Source organism: Callionymus lyra, chromosome 13 (assembly GCF_982586985.1).
Source record: "Callionymus lyra chromosome 13, fCalLyr1.hap1.1, whole genome shotgun sequence".
Classification (NCBI taxonomy): domain Eukaryota; kingdom Metazoa; phylum Chordata; class Actinopteri; order Syngnathiformes; family Callionymidae; genus Callionymus; species Callionymus lyra.
This window is the reverse complement of record NC_141830.1, coordinates 15,823,126-15,837,422: the sequence shown is the minus strand read 5'-3', so window position 1 is coordinate 15,837,422 and position 14,297 is coordinate 15,823,126. Positions and strand designations below refer to the sequence as shown.

General features: G+C 39.2%; 1 protein-coding gene across 1 annotated transcript; it reads right to left on the bottom strand.

Annotated features, from left to right (window-relative positions):
• Positions 1 to 6,974: 6,974 nt before the first annotated feature.
• Positions 6,975 to 11,651, bottom strand: snw1 (SNW domain containing 1). Its single transcript, XM_087805034.1, has 14 exons — positions 11,604 to 11,651; positions 11,025 to 11,178; positions 10,674 to 10,835; positions 10,261 to 10,356; positions 9,991 to 10,097; positions 9,733 to 9,837; positions 9,478 to 9,547; positions 9,274 to 9,339; positions 8,920 to 9,036; positions 8,705 to 8,849; positions 8,456 to 8,558; positions 7,999 to 8,116; positions 7,762 to 7,925; positions 6,975 to 7,604 (listed from the first exon to the last, which is right to left on the bottom strand). Exons 1-14 carry the CDS (start codon positions 11,615 to 11,617, stop codon positions 7,412 to 7,414), a joined length of 1,614 nt encoding a protein of 537 aa, XP_087661160.1. The 5' UTR covers positions 11,618 to 11,651; the 3' UTR covers positions 6,975 to 7,411.
• Between the last annotated feature and the right edge of the window lie 2,646 nt (positions 11,652 to 14,297).

The following is a 14,297-nucleotide window of genomic DNA, read 5'->3' as shown; positions in this document are numbered from 1 at the left end:
ACACTATTTAGACACTAGACTACAGATAGAAGAAGTGTTACAGATGGAGATCAAAATAAAATAAGAACAAGCACAAAGAGAAATAAAGAGAAAGAACAAGATGATACAATCTAAGTCTAAAGATAAAGAACATAGATCAAAAAAAAAAAAAAATAAATAAAAATAAAAAAGAGATAGATAGAAGTGCTACAGATGGAGAGGTTGTCTTAAGACGTTTTTATTTGTTCAGGCTTTTCTTCATTTTTCAAGAACTCCTGTTGTGTTATCAGTGTTATCTTGACCTTTAAAGTATATACTTTATTGAATATTGTTTTGATTGTTTAAGCGCTTTGTGACCCTGGTCTGGAAAAGCGCTATACAAATAAAAAATACTTACTTACTTACTTCTATAAATTGGCTCACTAACAAGATGTACTGAATTGGAGAGACAATTCGTACATTTTTTTCAAAACCATTTAGAGGCTTGAAATTGAATTATTTACAGAATTTAGACACTCGACTACAGATAGAAGTGTTACAGATGGAGAGGTTGTCTTGAGGTAAGGTAAGATAAGGTAGAACTTTATTGATCCCTCAGGAGGTCTTCGGGAAATTGTTTTTTTTCCAATAGCCACAGCAAATACAACAATTTTTCATAAAAAATAAATCAAAAATAAAACAAGAACAAGAACAAAGAGAAAGAACAAGATGCTACAATCTAAGTCTAAAGATAAAGATAAAGAACAAAGATCAAATAAAAATAAATAAAATAAAAATAACCAAGACAAAGAATGCATAGACTAACATAGAACAGAACATCATTGTACTTTCACTCCACCCCTGCCCCCGAACTCAGGATTTAATAGCCCGAGGAATGAATGAGTCCTTGAGTCTATTTGTTTTGCACCTGGGAAGGAGCATTCGTGGAATTGGCTCACTAACAAGATGCACTGAATTTGAGGCACAATTCGAACATCTATTTCAAAACCATTTAGAGGCTTGAAATTAAATTATTTACAGAATTTAGACACTAGAATACAGATAGAAGTGCTACAGATGGAGAGGTTGTTTTATTACAAATATCTTAAGACATTTTTATTTGTGCAGGCTTTTCCTGGATTTTCTGGAACTCCTGTGTTTGTCTCTGTGTTATCTTGACCTTTAAAGTGTATATTTTATTGAATATTGTTTTGATTGTTTAAGCGCCTTGGGACCCTGGTCTGGAAAAGCTCTATATAAATACAAATTACTTACTTACTTACGTTGATTTACATGGGTTGTAAGGGTGCAAGTGTCATGTTGCCTTCAGTGGCGCACGTTTGAATGAATCCACCTCTCAATAACTACTTTAAGGTTCTTTATACACCACAGGGATCTGACCATGTACTGTTATAGGTCAACTAGATGTTTATCGTCAAATTGACATCAGTGCATTATCAGTGCATTGCAAAATATCACTCCCACTACAATCTGTGTGGTTTCCATGGCCACGACACATACGCTCTGCATCGTAGATACAATTTAAAAATAAAAAAACAATAATAAAAATAATTTATTATTATTATTTATTAAAAAATAAAATGTATTTTCTGAATATGTTTAGGCCAGCAGAGAAGACATTGTTAATGTTGTTTAAATTGTACATAAGGCGAATAGAATAGGGTTTATATATATTTACCCTGTATATGTTCAACAAACACATTACAGAGAGTGTAAAAGAGCAGAAAAATAAAAGTGTTTTCTACTTAACATAATGTTAACTGTTAAATTGTATGTGGTTGTTGTTAAAGGCAACTGTTACTTTCATTGAGTTCCATGTTATTAATGATGTTGTTTATTATTGGTGTTGTTATTGTCTTGGTCGCTGTTAATATTGTAATTGTAATTGTTCTCATTGTTGAAGTTTTTTAATTATAGGCTTAACCTACGATAGCTTGGAAGAACAAATTTAATAATCTTAAAAAAAAAAACATGTACCACATTTTGAAACAAATTTAAACAAATGCTCAAATTATAAATATTTCCATTGCCGGTCATTCATTAAATGCACGCTGTTCTCGATTTGAGATTGGAATATCATGATCTATTATGTAAAAAAAAAAAAATTCAGAACCAGAACGATTCCAAATCCATTCCCTAAAGCCAAATTGTTACCTAACATTTTAATCTTAGAACTTCATGTTTGTCTCCTGTATAAAAGTGTCGCCCATTTTTCTGAACTGAACCCTGACAAAACTCACCAGTCTGCAGGCATTATACCCACGAAAGTTGGTCTATGGTAGAAAACGTGGATCCTGTTAAAGTTAAGTTTATATCTGTGACCCAAACACCCGGGAATGACTGAAAAATACTGTCCTCTGCTGGTCAAAATAAGTTCTGCAACACCCATTCTTTTTCATGCGAACTGTTTATTAGATGGAATATACATTCATTACTTAGATTGGGCGATATTCTGCTTTAGATCCTTTCATTTTAAAATCCCCTTTCAGTTACGATGAATAACGACAAATATTAATTCCTTAATGATGACAGACAGGTTCTTAAAATATTTGAGACATGGATTAATGAACTGACAAATTATGTGGTAAGTCCATCTAAAGCTACAAAGTTTCAAAATCAAAGGCATAATCATGATTTATAAAAGCAATATCGACGTGCTGACATGAATGTTACTGCAACATCAAAGCACTCACACGGACAAAAACATTTATGTACAAGCCAGGTCCGCGGTCAGAAGGCATTTTGCTAGCTCAGCTGTCACGTTGAAATAATTCAAGAGCAGATATTTTCAAACAAACCTGAACCGAAATTAGACACACTCATGAATCCCACAAGTGAATCTCGGCATGACACCTGGGCAAACATTGCACAGGGACCCAGTGAGAGGAACCCACCCCTGCTACCGGACCCCGAGATCCCGCCTATATATTCACTCTTAAACCAAGGGCCCAGGCGTCGAGCACAACCAAGGAAAACAACCGTTCTAAATGGGCTCAGACAAAAGACCCCCGGAAGGAACAATAACTCCCTTATAAAACCGAGGGCCCAAAACCTGCCGACAGGAAACAAATGCAGGCCTCAACCCAGGAAACCAGCCTTGTACTCAGACAGAGGTGTTCATCACCTGCTACTACCGTCACCTAAGCCCAAGCTCACAGGGAAAAATCCACCACTTCTCCCACACCCAGGGGTTCCACCCTTGTTGCCAAGGGTCATCCACAAGCTACCAGGCAGGAGCACTCCCTTGCTCCCGGATCCCGATGTACCGCCCCTTCTTCCACGTCCAACGGCGAGGAGAGCGCCGTTGCTCCCCGACCCGCCGATCCAATCCATGTTTTTTGGAACGCGAAAAAAAGTGAATACAACTTCAGGGTCCAGACACAACCAAAGAAGGACACTGCCCAGACCGAAGCCGCCTAACAATCCCCCCCTTAATGTGAAACCGAACATCCGACCGTTTTGTTCACCCATACACAAGATGGAGGCGTCTCCGTTTGCACCGTATGATGACGACAAGTTCCAGGAGTTCATCATCCAGTTTGATCAAAAGCACCTGGTAAATATCGGATCCACCGTAGACGAGTTTGAGTCGGTGACTCGAAGGAATTCGGCGATCAATAAGGAACTTCAAAGGATCAAAGAATCATGCATAGGGTTGGAAGAGAAGTTTGAATCCACCGCGCAGCAAGTCCAGGTCCTACAGCACAGGCTCAACATGCAATGCAAGTCGCACAAAGATCACCACAACTTCATTCAGAACCTCAAAGCCGAGCACAAGGAGAACTGTAGGAAGATGTTCGAAAAGAAGACAGCGCTTCAAAGAGACGTCGACGTGACACAGCAGTATCTTCTGAGAAAAGTAGATGATCTAAAGAAGGCTCACGTCGCGGGCCAGCAGAACCTGCCGCGCGAGTTCAACGTCAAGAAAGCTCTCAAGGCTGAGCTGGCGTCCATGTCAGACCCTGAACCGTCAGTCAAAAACTGTGGTGGATTTTACCACAACATCGGTTCGCAAGATCAGCAGCTGATCGCGTCGTTTACGTCCGAGATGAGAAGATTACGGTCGTGGAGGACGGAGGAGGTGGAGAAGCTGAAGCAGCAACTGCACGATCAATTCATTCTCAACCTGGAGCTGTCGAAAATGCTGGAGAACGAGAATGACAAACAGAACCTTTCGGAGAGGGTCAGCGAAGAGGATTCAGTGACAGAGTCTCAACGAAATCCTCCTTGCAAGCTCAAGACGGAGAACAAACACAATTCTCTTTCACAAGAAAAGCCTGGTGAAGAAAGACAGACAGAAGTCCGTGAACAAGCGCAACAAGAGGAAGCTCTTCAGAAAGGGCCATCAGGAAAGGCGTCTCCAGAGAACCCATTAGGAGAAGCTGCCAATCATGATCCAACAGATGGAGTAAGGAATCACGGGAGGACTGATAGCGAGACCGACCTTCGAGATGGAGACGGTAAGAAAGAAAAGACTGATGGGGTCACGCAGAGAGACCCAGATGAGGATGTCTGCTGTGATCAAACATTAGAGGGAGATCTCAAGAGAGACCCACGAGAGATTTTCAAGGCGGTGTCGGTTGAGGTTCATGAAGCAGAGTCAAACGAGGTTTGCGAACAGGAGATGTTAGATGCAGATAGTGAAGGCCCGAAAGAGCCAGAGGCCTGGGAGAAGGAATCGGAGGGTCCTGAACATCTGAAGACACAGTGCAGGGTGGCTTCAATTTCTGGTTCCACTTGGAAAGGTTTCCAGCGAATCATCAGTCAAGGGAAATTGAAAAAGGAGAAGTCTCTCCAGGTTTAGTTGCACTTAAGAGTGAGCTGACCCCATTGATTGTGGGCTCTTTGTGAGTTTGCACAGGTTTTCTCCGGGTACTCCGGTTTCCTCCTATAGTCCAAAATCAAGTCAAAATGTTTTGAATACAAATAATCATGTTTCTTAAGGTGTGGATGATGCTGTTGCTCGTCTGAGTGATGGTCTGGAAAACCAAACCTAAACACCCATGAAATGTAAGAGTAGTCAAAATATTTGACATAAACGCGACAATTTAAAACTGTTTTGTTTTGCCTTTCAAATTAATGAAATTAAACACTGTAAATGTAATACTGGCTACAGTACTGTTTATTTCCCTTATAGTTTGAGCTCTTCATAAAAGTTGATAATGTTTCTTATAAGCACTGGCAGAAATCGTATATGATAACTTGAACCTGTAGGTTGGTATGTGTAACTGGGTGTAAGAAATAATCTTCATGAAATGGTTATATAAACAAAGGCAATATTATGAATACATTTATTGAAATTGGATTAAAATAAAATAAAAATGTGAAGATAGTGATGTACTTGTCACCAATTTCAACAATTCCTAGCCAATGTAATCTCTCTTAACAAGAAAACTTAAACAAAAAACACTACTACTCCATGATTTGGCTAATGTTTCAATTTGTTGACTGATGATTTAATTGTTATTTATATTTATGTGTACTTTAACAAAAAACAGCCTTGATTCTACATTTCTAGAGCTCACATACACTCTCACAATGTTTCAGTTGTTCCCGAGGATTGGGCGGAGATGCTCGGCTCCTCTGTGATTGACACAATCATTACAGATAGTTACGGCTGTCCGACCCATCTCACCATAATGGATCATCTTTCCCAAGCAAACTCCTGAGAGGTGGACACATTTGGCTCTCCGCTATTCAGGTGAGATGGACAACATGTCAGATAGACGGACAAACGCCTTTTCCAGGGAGCGGCAGAACCCTTTCAAGCATCACGTCGTCAATGTCGGAATACTGATGAGCAGCTTAATGTGCTCAAGAGAGGAGGTAATGATAGGGAACTCTTTAAGTGACAGTGGAAAGGTTGCTGACAGACTGACAGAAGCAGTCTGGCTGCTTAAGTATTTACACAGGTAAGCCCACAAAATGAATGCGATGCAGGGAATAAAAAAGGTTTGAGTGCATGTTATTTCAAGAATGTGATCATGTGAATCATTTTTATGAGAGAGGGACTAAAATAAAAGTGTACACTTCAGAGGATTGAAGATCTAGTCAGGGCTCCTGCTCCACACCGATGTGAACATAAGCTTTAAACTCCAATTGTCAAAGGAAAAACCAACCACTAAAGGAGGTTGAATCAGATCCTGCACATGCCACCATCTTGGACACTGTTATTGCTGTGGATTTATCACCCACATATTGCTTCCCTGCCTGTGAAGAAGAAATGTCTGATAAGACAAAATAACCCGAGCTCAACCTAAATGTGCACAACAGCACCGGTAATGCAGTTTATTATTTTGGAGATTGTTGCCTTGTGGAACGGGAGATAAGACGCTATCCATCAAGGCCCTTTCTTCACAGCCCAGAGATTTCATTATTGCTTTACACAACTGGCGCTGAAGAGCGCACAATTGCAATGTCAGGGAACCAATATCTCTTACTTTCTTGAATACAAATCTCATTTGCCTTTTGTATACATTCAGCGCCTGACAGGTTTTACCCATGTTGGGGGAGGGGAATGGAGGAAAGAATGTAAAAGGTGAACTTATTAATTTCCACTTTAAAGAAATGCATTTTACATTGATTTGTGATTCATATTGTATACAAACACTGGTCTGTTGATGCGCCAGAGAATCCCGATGTCGGGAGGCTGAGCATGAGATTTGTAAGGCTGACACAGTACCATGTCTAGTCAGTGGCAAAACGCTAACTATTCTAGCAGTAAATATAGATATACACACATTAGTACCTATAATTGTCTGCCTTGAAACCTTTTAACTCAAAACCTCCATTTTCATTATCTGAAGCCATTTCACTGAAAGGTGACCTTGGAACAGGCAATACTGGCGAGCCGGCCACAATGTCACACTTTCACAGCCATTTAAATCTTCCCCTCCAACCACTCTCCTGAGATAACATCGATCAGGCTTCAGGAAGGCCACAGGCTTTGTTTTCGGTCGTGCAACCCAAAACATTTAGTACGAACATCCGTCCAGTCGTCTCTTGAGAAAATTTATTTTATAGTTGGGGGTTTACAAAGCCTGGTAACATGTTTAAGGGTTGAGACATTGTTGTAATCTGCCATTAAATCACAGCTGTACTAAAAATAGACTGAAAAGAAAGTCTAAACATGGAGTTTAACAATAAGCTATGGAGATTTAAAAACAAAACAAAAAAAAAACTGAAAAAAACAAGATAAAATATACTTAGAAAGTCGTTGAATGTCCATATACATATGCATTGGAAGTCTGTCAGATGGTATAGTCGCATCCCGAAGCTAAAATTGTTCATCAGCAGACGGTGTTATTTTACATGAGCCCAGAACAATGTCAAAAATAATAATAACCAAATCTGCATGATATGCTGCTCAACTCCTCAGCCTCCTAAAATGGAATAAACACAGGTGGACAAGGGCTGCACACACAAGGGGCTTTTACTCCTTCCTGCGTTTCTTGTCATGGTAGTCGTCTTTTGAGCGGCCGCTGGTGGAAGGCCTCTTGGAGCCACCGTGCAGCTTGGCTTCCTCCAAGAACTTGTCCAGACCGAAGATATCCTCTTCAAACTGCACTGGTCCATCACGCCTCTGCCCGTGGTCTCCACCAGAAAACTCTTTGTCTGGAACAAACCTGACAAGACGAGGTAAAAATAAATAAAAAGGAAACCTGACTTGTAAAATGTTTCATGTGTAAAACTTTTTTTCCTTCATGAGCGCAACTTAGTAGCTAGGTTAAGTAACTTATTACACACTGGATTTTAAATAAACACTTTGAGTGACAAATGTACCTGTTGTTCTGCGAGAGTGTCTCGAAGTCATCGGCATAAGCATCCTTGTCGATGCCTTTGCTGGGCCGGTAAATGTTTGCCGCCATGTCTCTGCCACTGCGGAACGGCTGGTCGTACACATTGTAGGACTCATCCTCACCACCAGCAAAACCGCTGTCCATACCCTAAAGAGAGAAAAGTATTTGTTGTTGAGGTTTCACATTATTTGAATTTAAGAAAAGATGCAAATCAGTTTACCTTGCTCTGGTTAAAGAGACGCTGGTCATACTGGACATCGTTGGTGGTGCGTGGGTTGGGCTTCCCTATGGCAATGAGCTCACTAATATCTCTGTCCTGGTCCCTCTGCAGCCTTGACCTGAAAAAAGAAAGATGCATTCATTAATACTTTGGAAAAGATGAGAAATGCCAGAGTTTTGGCTACTTTATTAAAAAAAAAAACTTGATCACTTGCAGGTAAAGTAAGAACCATTAGATGTAGCTATATTTCCTTGAGCAGCCACATTGCAGGCACTGGAATAAATGGTGTTAAGATGATTGCAGAGAGAGAGAGATGGACCTCTCACTCTCAATCTAGCAGTGTCTATAAGGAATTCCAGCGACCAAATTAATGATTTAGCGATGAGAGCTGCATCGGTGCGTCAGTGCGTTAAGATAAAGTCGAGGTCACACTTTGTCCAAAGCGCATGTTCAGTACCTTTTATCGGGAGCTGCTCTTGAAATGTTCCTTTCATGCTGGCGATCTTTCCTTCTGTCCTGGCGGATCTCGTCACGTTCCCTGGCCTCGCCGTCCTCACCACCTGACGTGCGAGAGGATAAACATGGCGGCGTGAAAAAACATGGCCAGGTAGAGTCGATACAGACCAGCAGAGGCATGTTGCCAAGCCAATACTGTTTCAAGATAAGTGAGGAGAGAGTACAATCACTGCATTACTGTGACGCTCACCTTTATCACCTTGTCCCCCCCGAATGCCTGCTCTGTGATCTCGGGCCTTCTGTGCCAACTCCCGGAGCTTTTCTTCCTTCTTTTCCTTCTCCTTCTGAGCCATCTTTTTCTCCACCTGGGCTCTCATCTCGACAGCCTCTCTGGCCTAAAAAGATGAAACAAAAATTGGATGAGCAAGGAATTTAAAAAAAAGGATGAGGCCGAGTGAAAATTACTTTTCTGTCTGCGATGTATAGAGCCTCTGCCAGCTTTGCAAAGTTCTCATTGATATGGACCGTTTGTAGACCCCGGCCATCTGCAGCCAGACGTTTATCAAGAGGAATAGTGTAACCCTGGAACAAAAACAAAAAAAAGACATTACATTTATGTTTAAGGTTTTTGTCAAAATTCACAATACAGCCTTTTGTCCCAAGTCTGGTTCCATTTAAAAAAAATTAAAAAATAAAAATAAAAGTACTTTCCTAACAGCTACAGAATATAGTAGTAATAAGTTTGGCAACACAGACAGATATTATGCATCATCGTCATCATAGAAAAGCATATTTTAATAGGTTTATGTAAAACATTACCTTTGCGTTTTTCCAGTTGGAAATGCATGGAGGAATTCTCCACTCCTGCTGCTCCTTTACCGTCATCTACAAGTCAAAGGATGGTAAAAAAAAATAAAAAAAAATGGAAGAACATCATTAAATAAAAGATTTAAACCTTTAGTAATAATAATATTATAACCAAAAAAATAAAACTTGTCAGATGGCTCTAAGATATTTTTCTACCTTTCTGCTTGGAGAGTGCATCACAGGAGCAGGAGGAGACGGAGGACCTCGAGGAATCTTCTTGTTTATTCTATAAGAAAGAAGTGATTATGATCAGAATTAGAAACTTTAATTGCCAGTGTTGTTAACACGACATTTGATTTACACGTTGGAACAAAACATTAAATAAGATCAATACACAAAGAAATCTGGAAATAAATAAAAGGTGAATAGAATAATTTTCCTCCTGGTTGAGTGAAGAAACTGCAAACTTACTTGAAACGAGGAGGCTCCATGGGGTCTTTTTGCATTTCCACCATACGGATGACTCTCTGTTTAGCGCCCGAGTTGAAGGCAACTCCCTGCTGTGATGGCGTGTACCTGCACGAAAACAAAGAGAAACAATCATTTTCATTTAATTTCTAATTTTATTTCTGGCCGTGTTTAAAAAGGACCATTTAAACAATAACTTAATGTAATGGAAAATAACATTTATTGTCCAAAGTTGATAAAGAAATGATAATCTTTATATACCTGATGTACTGTGCTGGCGCCTGTTTGTCTGCTGCCCTTACAGGCATGGCAGCAGCAATCTTTTGGGACACTTGCTTGCTCAGAGCGTCCCGTGTCTTCTCTGTAAGCTTCAATCAAATCAGAGACAAATGTCACATATGGGTAAAATATTGTACACAAGTTAGTTTAGAAATGGAGTTATAAAATGAATGACCATACTGAAATCATAAGTGACAAACAAATAAATGAATACAAAAATATCCATCAGGCCTTTATTAATGAATGCCTTACCTCTTGTACGGATTCCTCATCGGGCTTCTGTAGTTCTGAGGAATCATCATTCATAACTTCTTTTGGAAGAAGATCTGTGTATTTGCTGAAGACGACCTGCATTAAATGACAAGAAAATGAGTGCATAATCTACTTGATATATAAATAGTTTGACAAGTTTTAATCTTTTAACGCATATCAATCATGTGCTTCATTACAGGAAAACGTTACGGGAAGAGCAAGTCATTGAATTCACCATTTTACTACGTTTTCCCCATAAAAGCAATTAGATTCTATCATATCTTGCTGGTGAGACATGACCTTAGTCAATATTATTTCATATTACAATAATTAATATACTTTTTCACTATTATTTACAGAGAGTTAAAATTACAAATGTGCTTGTTCTGCAATCGTTTTTTTTTTTTACATACCTTGTCCTTGTTCTGTCCTTGTTTGGCAATTGCATCATATTTAATTTTCCCTTCTGCGTCCACCTGCACTGCCAGGGCATTGGATGTCTTCTTTGCCCTACCCATCTCCAGAGGAAACTGGGCGACATGGATCTCTGGGAATGCACCTCCATCTCCAAAGTCCTAAGGTCAAAACATAGGTAAAAGAGGATATGGTTACTTATATAGTGTACATCAGCCCTGTATACAAACATTTGCATGCAACAGTTTTTTCAGTTTAACATATTCAACTTATTATCACTGGCTGGCTTTTCTGCGCTATTCCAGCCATCCATAAGATCTGTACACCGAGACCTGTCTGGATGATCTTACCTCCATGGAACGGGGCACCCAGCCATGCCTGTGCCCGTAAGGAGGTGGCTCTCTCCGGGTGGAAACAACGGCTGTGCAATGCGCCCTCTGCACTCGTAACCTCTCCTCCGCCTCCAGCTGGTCCTGGGACAGCTGGATCGGCGCCGGTAAAAAACTGAACACAAAAAAACGACACGTTGTTTGAACGAAGAGGGAAAAAACATGGCGAGTTAGCTAATGCTAGCTGCGTGTAAGACAGGCCTTGTTTGGTTGAGCAGACAAACGGCTACAGCCACATTTCCATTCTCAATTTTAAAAAAGTAACGCGATTTGACAGATAAGTGTGTTTATTAAGCAACTGTTTGGACTGAGATATGTTGTGTACTTTATATATATACTTTATATGCTACAATGTCGGCATGCTAACGATAGCAGCTATGCTAATAGCTTCTGTAAGCGTCTACTCTACATACAAAACACGAGAAAACAGTGATTAAAGAATACATTAACACGCCTGCACTCATTTTATAAAAAGAAGATGCCTTCAGCGAGTTAACAACGCTTGGATTGAACAAAAAATGGCCTCATTGTGGTACCTACCTTGCCAACGACATTTTATTCCGCTTTCTTCCTTAGCAATGAACCGGGCATGCGCAGTGTGTGGAGCGAGTAATATACGTCATGAACTGAGCAGCCGCCACACAAATACTAAACAATGTCTCACACAGTTAAACATTTGCAATTAAGGGAAGGATAAACTAATTAATAAATGTAATACAATATAATTAAAAACAACATCAATAATAAAACAAGTATGTCTAACCTTTTTTTTTTTATTTATTTAAAAAGCCATTTAGAACTGTTGTGGTTTACTTGGTTTTCTTTTACATCAATTACATGCCTTAAAATATCCAGTACTATTTTTTAATAATATTATGATAATAGTATAATAATAATTTGCACAAAGAGATGGGGAAAGACGTGAGAACCCTGTGCAAAATCACATTTTAAGCAATACATTTAAACAATAATACATGAATTGAACAGATCAAATCAAGTAAGTAGTACGTCATTGAAGGAGCTACATTAATAAAGAAATTCTCAGATAAAATAAAAATTGGGAAAGGGAAATTTAAGATCATTACGGAGCCCGTTCATGGCCGAACCTGAAAAAAAGAATATTATTATTTCACCAACGAAGAATAAAGTATTAAATTACATTTCTTGTTATACTTTACCCTACTTATATAAATGTACAGGCCTAAAAACTGACTGTTTGATGAAAAACAAAACAATATTTATAATGTAGGCCGACAAATGACATCTGTATCTATCTATCTATCTATCTATCTATCTTTGCTAGAGCTGGTTCTTTGCATCCTTCCAGCCTGTATATTTTCCCGCGAACACTCCTTTATTCCCACATCCACTTAATGAGTATATTGGCCGAGGTTTTTGCTTTTGAATCATGTTCTTACATCTTACAGTAAATGGTGTTTCCATGTCACATTAAATGCACCCTTGTCCATTCGGCCAATTATTTTGGTGCATCCTTTAATTTTGTTAGCATGTTTCTATATAAATAGATTTTTTTTTAAATTAAAGTAAATTCCACTTCCAAATTTTGTGAATTTCTATTAGACCACTATGAATATTAATTTTTCTTAAATTAATTAAATGAATAGAGTCCCGTCTTTTTTACAACAAGCAAAAAAAAAAGTAAGATGTTTTTATGTTCAGATAAGTGAGGCATGAATGAGCAGGAGAGACAGGAGTCATTATCCAGTGTGAAGGTGCCAGAAGGAACCCTTCTAGCACTTCCTGTCTTAGTGGCAATAAAGACATGTTTCATCGCAGACTGCTGAGCTGAGTGTGTGAGCATGAACGCTTTAGAGATAACTTGGGTGGACAAGTAATATTATGTAATGTCACCATAACTGACTGTGCTGAGACAATAAAGACGACGGCGCTCTGCCATGATGGCTCACAATATGTGACATATTTGCTGTGAGGGCTGCAGTGTATATTTTGCCTTTTTCCTCCCCGCTTGTGCAACATCATCATTCTTCCCCAATTTTCTTCATTTTGTACTTCTCTTCACTTTCTTTCACGCTCTTCTTCAGTGGTAATCCAGGTTCCTTAATGTGACACGAGGAAAAAAGGGGCATGCCAAAAGAAATCCATCACAATTAATTGGCATCGTGATGTCAGTAATTCAGAAAGTACGTCATGACATAAGGCATGAAGATGAACCCAGGACTACTTTGTCTTCTTCAACCTCAAGATGATAATTCATATTAAATAGATCATAACTTAAAATAAGTATATGTTTATATTTAAGCTCATTTAGGCAAAGAGAGGCAGAAGACAGGCCTGGAAAAACACAATTTAATACATATAAAGCAAGGATGATATTAAATCAATCGATCAATTTGTGTTTGTATACCTAAAAGTATCAGCAAAAAAAGGATACATTTTTTCCCCTCTTTCATTTGTTTTTATTTGATACCAACCACAGTATATAATGTGGCCCCTTGAGAAATTGAATGACCAACATTAGAGGACACCGAGTCAGATGACCCCCAATTGACTCCTTCATTTATTATCCTAGCTGTCTGATTTAAAATGCAATCACTATCTTTGCTTAAACATACCCACGTAATCCCATTGCTTTTCCTTCTCATGTGATTTACTCATATTTTATGCCCTAATTTCTCTTTGATGAACGTGAACAAGCGATTCCCCTGTTTCCTTAATGACCACTAGATGGCAATAGATATCAAAAGTGGAGCATAATTTATGCACACACAAACACAGATTTTCCAAGTGAGTATACCTGCAGGTGTTTCTGCGACTGAACTTGACTACTCTACATCTGTTTTACATGAGAAAGAGTCAAATATTGAAATGTAGAGCCGGTGCAGGAGCTTAGCACACATTTGTTTCTCCCCGAGTGTGCTTATGCGCGAGGCTCTGAGAGTGCCAGACAGAGCATTAGCAGAGGCTGAGGGTGAGGATGCTTGCATTAGGCAGTCAAGACCATTTAGCATCAGAGCCCTGGCTGTATGAGAAGCTATTCCCACCTCTATATTTGGACCTTTTTTTCTGTCAAGCAGAATGGTAGGTTCTGACCATTAACACCAGACCTTGCATCATCGCTCTTTTCAATTCAGATGGGAAGAGATTAATTTCCAGCTTGACTCACAAATTGCTTTGCCTTTTGTTGACACCCCCCGCCCACCCCCTCTTTCTCATATTGACATGCAGCAAACATCTTTCTCATGCAATTATAAT

Bases quoted from the DNA above. Each gene is read 5' to 3' on its own strand.
- snw1 (XM_087805034.1), bottom strand. The intron at 9,340-9,477 runs GTAGAAAAATAT...TTTGACTTGTAG, and splicing joins TGCACTCTCCAAGCAGAAAG to ATGACGGTAAAGGAGCAGCA. The intron at 9,037-9,273 runs GTAATGTTTTAC...TTTTTGTTCCAG, and splicing joins CCAACTGGAAAAACGCAAAG to GGTTACACTATTCCTCTTGA.